At 43.3% G+C, this 15,472-nt stretch overlaps 1 protein-coding gene across 1 annotated transcript in view; it reads right to left on the bottom strand.

Annotated features, from left to right (window-relative positions):
- Positions 1 to 6,166: 6,166 nt before the first annotated feature.
- LOC143131240 (trafficking kinesin-binding protein 1-like) overlaps positions 6,167 to 15,472 on the bottom strand; it is a 40,051-nt gene continuing 30,745 nt past the window's right edge. Inside the window, exons 8-17 of the mRNA XM_076290733.1 lie at positions 14,985 to 15,063; positions 14,542 to 14,672; positions 14,073 to 14,147; positions 13,041 to 13,252; positions 11,073 to 11,294; positions 10,397 to 10,731; positions 9,108 to 9,311; positions 8,246 to 8,351; positions 7,670 to 7,728; positions 6,167 to 6,310 (exon numbers count right to left, since the gene is read on the bottom strand). Coding sequence (XP_076146848.1) covers positions 7,689 to 7,728; positions 8,246 to 8,351; positions 9,108 to 9,311; positions 10,397 to 10,731; positions 11,073 to 11,294; positions 13,041 to 13,252; positions 14,073 to 14,147; positions 14,542 to 14,672; positions 14,985 to 15,063 — 1,404 coding nt within the window. The 3' untranslated portion in view covers positions 6,167 to 6,310; positions 7,670 to 7,688. The remainder of the gene's footprint in view (positions 6,311 to 7,669; positions 7,729 to 8,245; positions 8,352 to 9,107; positions 9,312 to 10,396; positions 10,732 to 11,072; positions 11,295 to 13,040; positions 13,253 to 14,072; positions 14,148 to 14,541; positions 14,673 to 14,984; positions 15,064 to 15,472) is intronic.

The raw sequence follows: 15,472 nt of genomic DNA, 5'->3' as shown, positions 1-15,472 counted from the left end.
CTCTTAATTTTCCTTAATTTATTTTTGCTATAGTCAGGAGTTGTACACGTAGTTCTCATCCAGCTGACATTCTCCAGAGAAGTACCTCTTTCAAAATATTCATCAGTTTTTGGTTTATTGCTATTAAAAGTGTCAAAATCCAACACCTTCAACTTTCATGATGTATATCTTGTATGTGTATCTTGACCCTTAAAATGCTCAACTCAACATATGCGGTCTCGTCCCTATCACTAGTATCCGCTGTTGTCAGAATTCTCCTTTATATGGTATCCACTGATTTAATCTTGAGTAAGGACATCTGCCTAAACCATATACTGACATGCTGGGTCTGACTTATTTTCTGCTCACAATGACTTATCCCTAGTACTCCAACTATCTGCCCACATAACTTTCTGGCCACATATGACTTATCCCTAGTACTCCAACTATCTGCCCACATAACTTTCTGGCCACATATGACTTATCACTAGTACTCCAACTATTTGCCCACAAATTACTTATCCCTAGTACTCCAACTATCTGCCCACATGACTTATCACTAGTACTCCAACTATCTGCCCACATAACTTTCTGGCCACATATGACATCCCTACTCCAACTATCTGGCCACCTGTGTCATATGTCTCTGTGTGTGATTTTCAAGCTGCACTGTGGAACCGAGGAAAAGCTCCAGGGGGTTACAAAGGCAGCACAGAATATGAGCTGTTATCTCCCCTCTCTGGAAGAACTTCATAGCTCCCGCTGCCTCAAAAAGGCAAAACCATCCTACAGGACTCATCACACCCTGGGCGGTCACACACTGTTCAAACTATTGCCGTCAAGCAGGAGATACAGGTCCATGAAAACAAGAACAAACATACTACAAAAGAGTTTTATCACTCTACAGTAATTACTAATTAGAAAGTGATTGCAGTACCAGTTTTGGCCACAATCTTACATATGGTTCCTTTAAGTGTATCAAAATAAACTACAAAATAAAGTAGCCACGTCATGTATCAAAATATCATACTGCAGTTTTGATTTTGAAAATACTAAAAATAGTCTAAAGCAGTGGTTCTCAAAGTGTGGGGCAGGCCCCACTAATGGGGAATAGAGACATGACAGGTGGGTTGCGATGTACAGGAGGAAATTTGTTTCTTTGTACCTATCTTTAATAATGCCTTTCTTTTTTTCACAAGGAAGATCATAGATTCAAAACAAAATAGCCACACACAAACATAGGAGTAATAAACAGACCGACATATGAATTACAATAACATCTGATCCAGCAGATCGATATGGGAAATGTAATGTGGAACCAACATGCGGAAAAACTATTTTAAACCATTTTGCCGGATTGATGGGATCTGGTGGGGCTTGAACATTCCCCACCTCCAAAATGGGGAATGACAGAAAAAGTTACAGAACCACTGCTCTAAAGTGATCATGAAATCACTTTGCAAACCTTCCATATCTGTCTATTTAATCTATTCCTTCATTACTACACTGACTCTGTTGAGAGCAACAGCTTTTCTCTGCCTATGAGACTTGCCATAAACCTGGAAACAGTCAACAGACCAACTATGCTGACCTGCCTGTTGCATCTCATAGCCTAAATACTGTATCAGAGATGTACTCAAAAAGTCACAACTGAACTTGTCAAGTGGTACAAAGTGGAGACAAGTTTCTGAAAGCGTCAATTCATGGCCAGATTGCTTGATATTGCACTGTGTAACGCTGTTGATCAAGTAGGGTCATGAGCCTTTTAGTTTATTTAACTGGGTACTTGCTTGATGCCAAGGGGCATGAATATGATTTTTTATCCTTGTGTTGCTTTGGGACAAATTTTTGAGGAATGTTGCAGGGCTACCACATAACCGGTTCCATGTGTTAAATGTTCCATGTGGATGATTTAAGTTCTCAATAAACTTAAGGTTGGTGTGAGAGGGAGTGCATTGTGTGCGTGAGCAAACACGTTACTCATCTTGCACAGGATCATCTTTCTGAAACTCAATATTCTGATCACAACAAGTCTGGGCAAATTACTAAATCAGCACTAAAAGCAAGATTAATATTTGGCAGTATTTTTGAACTACAAAAATACACACCTATAAAGTATTTTGAAGCCATTTTCTTCAACCCAATAAAATACAATACTATTTTAAAATGGCTGATCTTTAATGCAATATCTACATTGCCCAGTAACAGCAACCATTCATCCAATGTTCCAGAAGCACATTCTGTTTAATCTAATATCATTTTAAAAGGCTAACTGAGAAAACATTGGAGAACTCTTTTGCATTTATGTAAGCACTTAATGTAATCTTCCTAGCAGAACTTGTGCTAAAGCTTCCATGTCATCGAAAAAAGCTATACACATGTTAAAGTATCTATTTCCCATAGTTGTGGAGCTAGATAGTCTGCAGACTTACTTCATCGTTGCTACAAATGTTTTGGATGTTAATTGTTACTTTCTCTCTTTTTTAAAAATTTGACATTTCCCACATGTACACATGGTAGATTTGTGAATTAAGTCACAAGGTATCAAAGTAAAATATCTGTGCTGCAAAAGCTCCAATGTCTTTAATGCTCTTTAATGGCATCACTTTGAACAAAAAATAAAAGTGCAGTCAGTTGATTGATTTTGGTAGAGGACGCTCTATTCATCAGTCCACTCAGGTCATCAATATTTCCAGAATCTTCCGTTAAGACGATGGTCTTAGCTGCACTCAGTGGTTCGGTTTAGATAAGGACAGTGGCGGTTACGTTACTCCTGCAATTAAATGTGTTGCGGATCAATAGACAGGTGTATGGATTCACCAGCTTTCGCCTCTCTGGTTTGAATGAGGTGGAGGAGTAATGGACTCGTAAAAGTGGAGAGTTAATTTCAGGTTAATCTCTGCGGAAACTCCCTTAAAAGCTCATTCCTCCTGTTTTAGTCAATTTTACCATTTCCTTTTACGCACCAACTTCATCTAAGCCCTATATCTCATTCATAGCACAGTACGTTTGGATTATTGATTTGAGAGCATCAATGCCACCTCCCTAGCCTATATAAGGAGCGCAAATTGAAATTTTCTTTCAAATCAGAGTGAATAGCAGAGACTGATTTATCTTTCACTCATTAACTGGTTTATCTTCCACACCTTGGCACAGGTAAGTCACTCTATTTTCTTTGAAAATTAAAAAAAAATTTGCAGATCATACAAACACCTAGACTAATTTCTGCTCCAAGAGACTAACAGTTTACTATACATTAGTAAACCACAGGAGATTCTTTACCTCTGCCAAGGAGGTTATGTTTTCACCCCTGTTTGTTGGTTAGTTGGTTGGTTGACTGCTCGGTTGGTTGGTATGTTATTGCTTCAAACCATTCGGGCCTCTCTTTTTCTCACATGATTCTCTTTGTGGTCATTTTATCCATCCATTTCTACAAAAAAAAAAAAAATTCAGTTTTTCTTGTCCTTGGTCTTTTCTCGGTACAGGTATGGCTCTCCAACGTCTCTACGTGATTGCTCTCATTGCACTGCTCGGAGTCTCGTGCTTCGCCTCCCCTCTGTCTCAATCCGGGACGGACGGCAAGACAGAGCCGGCGCTCCGCGCCAGGAGAGACATCCTCGGCAAGGCCCTGACGCGGCGGGAGAACTCTGTCCAGTCTCGTGATGCGCGGATGGAACGGATGATCACCCTTCCCGACGACCAGCGCGAGTTCATGAACCGGCAGATCATGCAGGCCCTTGCAGGTGTGTGTCACTAAGATGGAGGCAAAGCAGGACCAATACACACTGTTAATGCGCTGAAATCTCATGCCACTGTTATTTGATTCACAGAAATTATCAGTCGAGACGAATGCTTCTTAGACCGGGACTACAAAGGCTGGGTAGACTTTGGGAAACGAAGCAGCGACTGATTTTTGCATTAGGTTTACTATGTATAAAGGATCAGTAACCAGCAGTGTATTGCATTTGCTTGTTCACTTGAAATAAATTCCACAGCATAGCGACAAAAGCATTGCTTGACTTATTTTTTCAAGGGCCTATATATTTTCTAAAAAAAAAATGTACAGCAGTCTTCAGCAGAAATTCTGTGGTTGAGCATTTATTCACATGGAATATAATTTATACAATAGTGCACACCTTAAACACTCACAGATACACTCGAGAGATGCGGAGTACAGAATGCACAAGACCATTTCAGCAGGTTTCTACACAATAAGCACACAGCTGCATGGAGACTCGTTTCTGTCCACATGGAAGACGATGCAATTTATGGTCATTGCTTTCCCTTTTTTTTAATGATCAGCAAAATCCTATGTCTTTATACACTACTGATTGTTTCCCAATGACGATCTTGCCTGAGCGTAGTTTTAAGCAAGCATGCACTGCTAATGACATAAAAGTTCCTAGTTGGCTCAATCCTGATGCGTTTGCGTCCTCCGTTTGAAACCATGCATGGACTGGCCACTCCAGAGGGCTGGCTGTGATCATTCACGCTGAGAGCCACACAGATTGACTTTGGCCAGTCAGAAGAAAGCTTTGGAAGTGCAGGTGAAGTCAGTGGTCAACAGCTGACAATAGCTGAGGCGTGGGTTTCTTTTTTCTCTCTTTTTGCCGGAACTGGACGGTGTTGGAACCAACCATCAGTCTAAGGATGTAGCCACAACTGATGGGTCCCCTGAAAGATATCAATCTCATAGTCGAAATCTCAAAAAGTCTATGCTGGCCCCTTGGGCTCCTAGTCCGCCAGTATGAAGTCTATATGAAGTCCCCGTTCTACTGCTGAAACCCACATGAGACACATTATTACATGAATTTCAGTGTATTTGGTGAGAGCTGACGTGATTGTATGTCATACACATAATAAGAGATGGCGTGATGGCTTCTGTACATCCCAGTGGGCACTAGCATCAGTAAGCACATACGGTTCAGTGTGACGCCATGCAGGGGTGTGTCTAGGAACATGACACATCAGCTGATCTCCAGACAGCAAAGTCAGGGTCCATCCCATAATTAGCTATCTGAACTACGGGGAGAAGAGTGTGTGAGATGTGCTAGTACATAATCAGTCAGTTACTGTGCAAGCTCTAAAATCACAAGCCTTTCAAGTTCTATGTACAGCAGGTCAAATACAATATTCAGTCATTTTGTGTGTCTCATGTCTGTATTGCTATTAAGGAAATAGTGAGTTTTAATGACTTCTCAAAACCACTACCTTGCTAATTTCTAAAGGACAATAGATTGTGTTTCAGTGAAAATTGGTACAGTACTTTGATTAAACCGCATGGTTTACATCATGGATGGGACAACAACATCGCTATCTAAACAAATCGATAGCACCTGTTTATGTTGTTGTTGTGAAGTACAATTTGTTTTTCCCATAATGACACATATAAGAAACAGTGAACGTATGTGGATCCAGCAAACGGATTGTTTACAAGACCATGTTTACATTTGAATTTACAACACACTTGGTGGTTCTTTAAATACAGACAGAAAAATTGCTATTCCCTTTCATAGTGCCTGAGGACACCGGAAATAAAATGGTAAAAAAGCATTCATTATTTATCTATAGGTTTTGATTAAACAAAAGACAACCCTGACAACAAAGTGGCCCAAAAAAGCCAATGTCAACGCGATGCCAAAGCCTTGATCATACAATGGCACTCAGCTATCTACTGTACAGTGTTTTATAGACAAAGACCAAGATCAGAATAAAAATGGTGAATTCACTACAGCAACAGTCTTTATGGCTCTGTGAATATTCCCGGAGAGGCTCACCGGATGACCCGGGGCCTTGTAGCTGGACTTTAAAAAATGAAAGGGGGAGGGTGGGGGGGGGTCCTCTTCAGGGGCCGAAAGTTCCCAGACTGGCCACCCAGGGCCATCCTCTCTGCTCGGCGGCGCCCAAGCCCGAGGCCGAGGCCATCCCTCTGGCCGCCACGCGGTGGAGCCCGAGGCTGAGCAGCTTCTCCACCAGGTTGAAGCTGAAAACACTCCGCGCCCCAGCGTCCGCCGCGCCGCCGTGCGCCTCCACTCCCGCCTCCACCCCGCCGCCGGAGGCCAAGGCCCCCGAGCTCCTCGCCGCCACTCTGCCAGCGAGGGGGATGGACGGGGCCGGCAGCGGGCCGGGGCCGCTCGGCCGGTACGTCCGGGCCGAGATCCCTTTTTTCTGGAGGATGTGGACGAGACCCAGAGGAGCCGGAGGAGTCCTGGTGCTGAGGGAGAGGGAGGGGCTGGAGAGGGAGGTGCGGAGGTAGGGGCTGGAGGCGGCGGCGGCGGCGTGAGTCACATGCTCACAGCTCCCACCAGCGGACACGACGCGAGCGGAAAGGCTGAGGACACAGGACAGGGACACAGAAGAGACCATGAGAAACGCGGCACAAGTTAGCTTACTCCTAGAGCACATTCAAACACAGTTTAATACAATTGACAACAAGAAACAAGAAAGAGATGCAGAATTATTGATATGATGACAACTTATTGAAGGACTAGAGGGCAATGGAGACATTTAACAGGTTAGAGAGAATGCATTAAAGGTATCATAAGCGATTCTGGATTGAGCCACACCCACTGGCGCCTCACCCTTCCCCTTCACAAAACACCTGTTCCATACCTCCATTCCCCCAAACTCCCCTCCCACCCTGTTACAGTACTTTTTGGCAGGAACAGGTTTATAATGCTTTGGGAAACAGGTTCTTTTTACAGTGTACTCAGAATAGACAGCTAGCAGATTGTGAGGAGATATTCGTTGAATGTGACAGAAAGTGCTACGGGTTAGAAGTCATTTTGAATCGCTTACAGTACCTTTAATCCGGAAAGCAATAGAAACACATTCACCACAACATCATTTTAAGGGCAAATGATGGCTTCTTAATTATTCATTTTAAATCGTTAGAAAAGGTCAAATTAATTATTAATTTTAAATAATTAGAAAAGGCCAAATAATTATTAATTTTAAATCATTAGAAAAGGCCAAGTTTTGATTGTGGGGATGAGTGTGCAAAGTTTCCCTTACAAAACATAACTGTAGTTTTTTTGAAGAAAGAGTGCGATACAATAATATTTTTATGTTCAAAATATTGCTTTTCCTTTTCCTTGCATACAAACTGCAAATGATTTCCTTCAAAAGTGCAGTTTTGTTACACAGAAAAGTAGTGCAGTTATTTTCTGTAAGGGTTTCTTTTGGGATGTATGTCTGGTTAAAATAGTAGGCATTCTTGTACTTGTATATGGCTTTGGCAAACCCAGCAGTTGTTTTCTTATTGACACAAACAAATGATTGTCCATTACGAGCTATTTGGACTACGAGCTAGCCTGAACTCAGTCTGTCAGACTTTAATTGCTTCTCTCACAATTACTTCGTCTGAGCCATGAGCAAACAAACATTAGATGATATATGTGATTCTTGTCTGGACAACAAGACAACAAACCTAGCAATTATCCAGTTAGTTAGCAATGAAAGGCCTGCAGAGGTGGCTATTATATATGTCTGTCTCGTGAGGTCAGCAGTGCTCAATAGCTAGCTTTGCTCTGGCAGACACCTTGAATGAAGATTAGTCCACACCTTTCATGCCAGGGGTTAGTAGGTGTTACTAGGCTTAGAGGAAAAATGTAAATTAGTATTAGTGTGGGTATTATGAGTAGGTAAGAGGTGTCTTTGATGATCCTGGGCGTCTCTCACTGTTGCTTACTTTGCGGAGGTAGGGCATGTCAGAGGTGTAGAAAGAGCCTATTCCAGCGCTTCCTGCTACTGTTTGGGAGGAAAGGTGGAGGGGGAGGAAGGGAAAAAAGGATTGGGTGAGGAAAGGAGCAATCAAAAGAGCTATTGGCTTGCCATACTCTTAGAACGGACCCTGGGGAATATTAACACAATACAACAAAAGAGAGAAAGGGGTTTCCTTCCTGTTACATTTTTTTTTTTTTCAGGTTTGTCATGAGAATTTCTCACGGAAAAAAAAAGTAACAAATACGTTTTTAGAAGCAAACATTGAACACTTAACATTTTTCACACTTGTAAAGAGTGTATTAACAGAAACCAAAACATTAATAACTGGGGTAAACATACAACGCAGTAGCCCTACACAGTGTTCAATGAACGCAAAATCAAAAGACCTTGACCTTGAGGACCTTGAAAAAAGAAAACTCAAAAGCACCACCATTTTCCTCATCCTTATGAACGATTACAAGCTGCCGACTAAGAGCATGGTGAGAAGAATGGAGACGTGTGATATGAGATGGAGACGCAGGAGAACATGAGGACGTCTTACCTGTTGGAGAGGGCGGGGATGAACAGGGAGGGGTGGTGCAGGATCCGACAGTTGGTGACGGTGAAGGTGGGGGAGGTCTGAGGGAGGTTGGGGCCGGACGGTGGGACTGCGGTCATGGAGGGAGAGATGGAACACTGAACTCAACACAACACACAACACAGCTACACACACACACACACACACACATGTACACACAACCACCGGTGCACACAATGAAGGAGGGCGGTTTTTGTGGTGCAAAACCCTTTTTTTAAATTAAACTATGAAATATGTTTCAGGTATTACCCACAACACCTGCTGAGAGAGAGGCTGAATTCAGTATCAAAGGAGAATTGTCCACCAAAGCCTCATCACACCCAATATAAATTACAAATTACAGTATAAATCACACCCAATTCTCAGAGAGAAGAACATGAAAATCAAATTATCTTCATAAAATACCTCAATTGAATTAAGGTAATTACGATAATTATAACACAACTGATTATATAGTAACTAATTTTGGAAGGATAGTTTTGCATCACACAACCTGCTTGACTACAATGACCATGAGGGATGAGTTCAATGGAATTATGACAATGGAGTTGATCTAATCTAAATGGTTCAGTGCTAGAAGGTCATGATTTTGATAATGAATTGTGTGTGTGTGTGTGTGTGTGTGTGTGTGTGTTTGTGTGTGTGTGTGTGTGTATACATACAGTATATTACTTTCATACAAACTTTCCATCATTCTGATTGCAGATCAGAGTAGTCAATCTCTCCCATGAGTATGTAACAACTATATCGATCAGATTTGTCTTTAAGACATTAGGTCACCATCTTGCCCCTCCCTCCCTGTCTGACCCAGGAGAGGTGCCCTTACCCATACTGCTGTGCTGACCGGAGGAGAGCCGGGCCAGGGGAGTGGCGTCGTCCTCGTCCTCCTCCAGGTCGTTGAGGCTGTAGACGTGCTGCAGGTCCACCTCCAGCTCGCGGAAGTCTTTGGTGAGGACGCCCGGCCGGGGGTGCAGGATGCCCCCCAGGTTGGGCTTAGCCAGCTGCTGCCAGTGGTGCAGAGTGACCGAACCTGAGAGGGGCAGGGAGGGGGAGGGATTAATACAAGTTATCATACATATACAATGTAGATATATATATTAATACAAGTTATCATACATATACAATGTAGATATATATATTAATACAAGTTATCATACATATACAATGTAGATATATTTAGTTTTCATGGATGGGGGGTGCAGAGTGACTGAGAAGAGGAGGTGAGGTGGGTTAATATAGAGATATATAACTTTTGTTTTGAAATGGATGAGAATCAGTCAATATGTCTGAGCAGGATGAGTTTTCTAAAGTAACTGTGAATACACCGTGTGGGAGAATCAGCTGGCCTAGCCTACAGGTGATTTCTGCCTGACAAGCACACACCCAAAAAATAAACACATACACACACAAAAACAAACACTGAAAAAACCTGAGAAGCCGACCGTAAATAAACACTTATCTTTCTCACACACATTCGGCTCGGAGAGAAAGAGAGAGGACACGGCATCTTTCAGCTTTTAGATTAGAAGATGCTACTGGCAGGTCTTAGTACCACCCTACAGCTGAACTCCTGAACTTGGGCTCTGTTCTTTCACTTCAAGCACTCATGACAGCAGCCACTTAAACTAAACAAATGGCACAGTCAGGGGTGTGGAGACATGGTGCATTCAAATCCAAAATAGAGTGCACAGGTGATGACAGATTATCCTCAATTTTAGAGGATATATAAAGCAAACAAAGACCAAGCTGCTGAACCATCTGAAGTGGAGAGTCCAAACCCCTTATTATGTCGCTGAGTGAACATGGGGGAGGACTAATCCGTGTGGGGGTGCTTATACATGTGGGAACACGCAGCTGAGACAATATGGGGCAAAGGGAACAATATACAACTTACTCCACTTCACTTCGGTCTACACTACAAACCATTACGTAGAAAACTAAAAGCAAAAATGTTACAGTATACTGAGCTTCTGCGAATGCGGTCTAAGAAAGTATCACACGAAAACAGCTTCCTTATTCTAATAAAATAACAGAAGTAAACATCTTTGTCGTGTTCAACAGCATCAACATCTTCCTCATCATTATATTATCGTCGTCATCGTCAAGTCCACTCACCCTCCAGTGGCTTGACGATCTGCAGGCGGTCGGGCAGGCAGGAGCGCGAGGTGGACGAGGACAGGCCCGAGGAGTGGCGCGAGGTGCCCGAGTAGTTGGTGCCCGTGGAGGTGGACGAGGGCGTGAGGAAGCCGCTGGACGTCTCGCCCTCGCCGCCCTCGCCCTCGCCGCCCTGCCAGGCCAGCGCCCGCAGCTTGCGCTCGCGCTCCACCTCGAAGAAGGGACGCTCCGACGAGTGGCTCTCCTGCCGCGCCGACAGGCTTGCCAGGGCCACCTCCAGGTCGTGACCCCCGGGTGTGCCCGGCTGGCCAATCAGACGCTGGCTGGGGGTGGAGCTAATGAATGAGACAAAGAGAGAGAGAGAGAGAGAGAGAGAGAGAGAGAGAGAGAGAGAGCATGTTAACCAATCCGACAAGGCTCCAGATCCTTAGCAGCAGTAGTAAGAGGATACAATCATCCTTTTATGTTTATGTTTATGGTTCTTGGCAAATACTTTTGTCCAAAGTGACATACAATACTCAACATTATCATTAAAAATAAAGTCAGATAGCTTACATAGAAAATTCTAATAATAGTAACAATAGATTAACTAACCTTTCATAACAGTATAATAACAAAGGCACATTGCTGTGCTAACAATGACCAAAACATATCATTGATATTAGTTGACCCTCACCTCTGGTCTTCGGTGTGTCCACTGGTGGGGGCTTTGTCCATCTCCATCTGCAGGCTGGCTCCGTCGCTGCCTCCATAGTAGCTGGTGCGTGGTGTGCTGGTGTGGCTTGAGCGCGCCGACACCGGACTGGAGCCGGGCACCTGAGGGGACTGGCACCGCGAGCGCAGGCGCGCCACCTGGTTCACCACCTTCACCGTCTCGAACACGCGCAGCGGGTGCGTCCTGAGGACGCGGCGACAACAAAAACACGCGTCGTGTCACTTTATTATATCCAAAACCAGCGCACAAACAATCAATTATTCGCCACTGTAACATCCCACATTTAGTTCACCAATCATGATCATACATGTAGTGAAGTGCTCTTTTCCAAAACGCTGTAAATCCATTTTTGAAAACATTAATAAGTCAAGTCAAAGTGCAGTTTTGTTGTTTTGGTTGAGTAAAGAGTCTTAAAGAAAGGAAATTAACTAACAAAGTTCCACTGAAATTACTTGGAAAACAAAATGTAAAAAAAAAATATTTATTAATATGCATTAAAATGGTGGATATAGCGTTTTGAAAAAGAGCTCTTCATATTTACTCATTGATTGCATGCATCAGAAGACAATGACTCAATCCAATGTGATGCATCATCATCATACATTGATCTTAGGGAAGGGATGGGCAAAAATACAGCAAAATGTATTTCAAAATAAAATACCAAAGAACGACACCCTAATGTTAAGCGTATCAAAATAACTGTGTACTGTAATACTGTAGCAACACCATGTATCAACATAAAATACTTAAAGGAAGCATGAAATCACCTTGCACATCTGTTTTAATATATTTAATCTAGTCCTTCATCAGTACACTGACTCTGTTGATTACAATAAGTGGACAATGTTTGAGAGCAACAGCTTGTCTCTGCCTACGAGATATGCCATAATATGCTGCAAACAATCAACAGATCAACCATGCTGACCTTCCTGTTACATCTCAGCCTAAATACTGTATCAGAGATGTAGTCAAAAAGTCACAACTGAACTGAAGTTACACTGAAAGTGGTGCAAACTAATCACTGAACATATTGAGAGCCACAGAATGTGGGCTTAAAGCTTAAGCTCTGGCTTAAAATAAAGACATCAAACTCATGGTACACTGACACATGGGGCAATTTGAGCAGCACAACCACATAACCGCCACCATGGGTTCCGACTGGATGATCATGTCAATTTTCCTACTGATGATTAAAGTTCTCAAGAAAAATTAGGCAAGGGATTGGCAAACATCCATTCGAAAACTGATAGTTTCGGTCCTTGATTGTGATTGGCTGAATTGCGTTCAATGCCGCGTTCGTAAAATGCAGCATAAACATACACCTTGACCGCAATTCGTTTGCGCGTCGTGCCTAACAACGCCCCTTAGCCCTTAGCCTTAGCGGCCTCTACAGGAACTACAGATCCGCTACCCGATCTGGCAAACTTGCATAGTGCGGTTATAGCCAATAGAGGGCGGTGAAGCGAATGCAGAAGTGCCGTTCACCCTGTTACAAGTTGATGAACCGCTGAAACCATTTTGGAAACAATATTTTAAGGTACAAAAAACTCTTTGGTGTTGCTTTAATACAAAATATGCAGCCATTTTCTTCAACCCAATAAAATACAAATTACAAAATATCATTTTGCATTTGAAATACATATTAAACTACCTATCCCAAATCCTAAGAGCCTAATGTATGCTATTTTTGTTGGTCTAAGTAGTTCACTTTCTAATGTTTGCACTGTATTACTCAAAGCAAGAGATGATGATATACTACTCAGATCAACCATTTCTTTTAAAGATATTTACATGGAATCACAGAGAGAAACCCAGAGATAGAGACCTAAAGAGAGAGGCCCAACGAGAGAGACCTAGAGAGATAGACCTAAAGAAAGAGACCCAAAGAGAGAAAGAGAGAGACCCAAAAGAGAGAGAGACCCAACTCACTTGTATTCGGATGGTGCAGGGCTGTCTATGCCTTTCCGGAAGGTCCCCTCGATCTCCGCAGCCAGAGAGTCCATTGGAATCACTGTCTCCAGGGCACTGTAGCGTTGCACTGTGCTGTTTGGGAGGGTCTTGTTGCGCAGGTTCTTAATGTCCTCCCTGGCTTCCCGTAGCATGTCTCCACATTCAGAGTACTTCTCTTGAATGTCCCGAAGCTGCCACAAGGGGGTGATATAGATCAGTCTCTCGCTCCTGCCCTGCCCTGCTTATCTAACTGTCCTTCATATTGCTTTTGATTGGTTTAATAAGGCAGAGGTGTAAAATTGGCACTCATACAGCATTTCACGATTAAACAAATAAACCACAAATCAGATTTATGTTTTCATTTAAAGGATAATTCCGGTGTGATTTTGACCTAAAGTGTGTTGAAACATGATACCGAGTGTGAATGTATGTCTCATCAGATTCCAAAAATAATTCTGTGAAAATGCATGGATTCCAGTTGCTGCTACGGAAGCAACTGAATCCATGCATTTCCACTGAATTCTTTTTGGAATCTGACCCCTTATCATACCTGTTCATTCGTACTCGTCGCTCGACTTATCGTGACTAAATTCAAGATGGCGTCGAACGGTAAAATTCCTTAAGGTACTGTCTGTATAAATCGTCTTGTAAATAAACTACCAGTGCTTTTTCAAAGTTCTCTATGTCTCGTTTTAAATGTCAAGGCCCTCGGAAGTCTACCAATGAAGTATGGAGCTACTTTGAGCCTCGTAAATGGTGTAAAACAGTGATTTATTTGCATGGCTAGGCCGATGCCTGAGGCACCCCAACGAAACACTGTGTTGGTAGCATTGGCTAACTAGCGCCAGATTTCTGAGTGCAGGGGACAAGCCGAGGTGAGCTATGAGACATATGTTCACACTCGGTATCATGTTTCAACACACTTTAGGTCAATATCACACCGGAATTCTCCTTTAAACTTGATGGGCTCTTTAATCATTTGGAAGCTAAACAGCCAAGGGTAACTCTCACCTCAGAACTGAGCTGGGTTTGGCATTCTCGGGAGGCACTCAAGTGCTGGTTGAGTTCTTCATTCTCATTGGTGAGCTAAGAGACATTGAGGGAAATGGGTGAGTCAGTGAGTCAATGAGTGTGTGTGTGTGTGTGTGTGTGTGTGTGTGTGTGTGTGTGTGTGTGTGTGTGTGTGTCTCTCTCTCTCTCTCTCTGTGTGTGTGTGTGTGTGTGTGTGTGTGTGTGTGTGTGTATGTAAAGCTTGTCTATGTGTACAGTCTATGTATGTTGTTGTGGGGTTCATACTAACATCAATTATGACAGCACAGGCACAAACTCAAACACTACATTTTGTGACTGTGTACATCTATGTGTGTGTGTGTGTGTGTGTGTGTGTATGTGTGTGTGTGTGTGTGTGTGTGTGTGTGTGTGTGTGTGTGTGTGTGTGTGTGTGTGTGTGTATGTGCGTGTGCGTGTGTGAGAGACTCACTGTTTTACAGCGCTGCTGCAGGTCGACTATCTGACCCAGCAGAGAGCTGATCTCCTCCTGCTGTCGGAGCGAGTCCTCCACCTTACGGGCCAGCTCGTCAGACAGATCCACCACCTGCCTATTTACCGAGGCTATCGTAGAGATAGAGAGAGAGAGAGAGAGAGAGAGAAAGAGGGAGAGAGAGAGAGAAATATCAGTGAGCAATATCAAAGTCCTCATGATCCTATAATGTCATTATAGTCATATATTGCCTACACTAAGGTGAGTATTATTACAGCATACGTATTAAGTAGTGTGAATATCATGTTTGGTCAGTTTTTGACTTCTGGCTATTGTAAGGGGCAGTAAGTAAGGCGATCGAAAATCCCAGGTGTGCTGGCGAGGATGTGGCTGATTTGCATGAGTGTTCTGATAGGGTGTCGGGCAGGCAGGGATGGACTTACATAGCTCCTCCACACACACCATCATCAGCTGCTGCTCCTTCTCCTCGTAGTCGGTGGTCTCGGAGGTCAGGTCGTGAGCCTGTGGTGGGAGAGGCAGGGGTCATTTCATCACAACGGGCACTCTCATAATAATGTAGGGCATGTGTTAGTGTGTGTTTGTACGTGTGTGTGTGTGTGTGTGTGTGTGTGTGTGTGTGTGTGTGTGTGTGTGTGTGTGTGTGTGTGTGTGTGTGTGTGTGTGTGTGTGTGTGTGTGTGTGTGTGTGTGTGCGTGCGTGCGTGCGTGTGTGTGTGTGTGCGTGTTCACTGTATGTGTTTGCACAGGTAATAGGTGTGTGTGCGCTGATTTACCTCCGAGCGTAGTGTGTGTGTGTGTGTGTGTGTGTGCTGATTCACCTCCGAGCGTAGTGTGTGTGTGTGTGTGTGTGTGTGTGTGTGTGTGTGCTGATTCACCTCCGAGCGTAGTGTGTGTGTGTGTGTGTGTGTGTG

The sequence above is a fragment of the Alosa pseudoharengus genome, unplaced genomic scaffold (genome assembly GCF_046254945.1).
Source record: "Alosa pseudoharengus isolate Yale_2024_CS ecotype anadromous, Long Island Sound unplaced genomic scaffold, YU_APseudo_1.1 YU_APseudo_1.1_scf_1, whole genome shotgun sequence".
Lineage (NCBI taxonomy): Eukaryota > Metazoa > Chordata > Actinopteri > Clupeiformes > Clupeidae > Alosa > Alosa pseudoharengus.
Note: the sequence above shows the minus strand (reverse complement) of the source record. Positions and strands in the feature narration are given on the sequence as shown.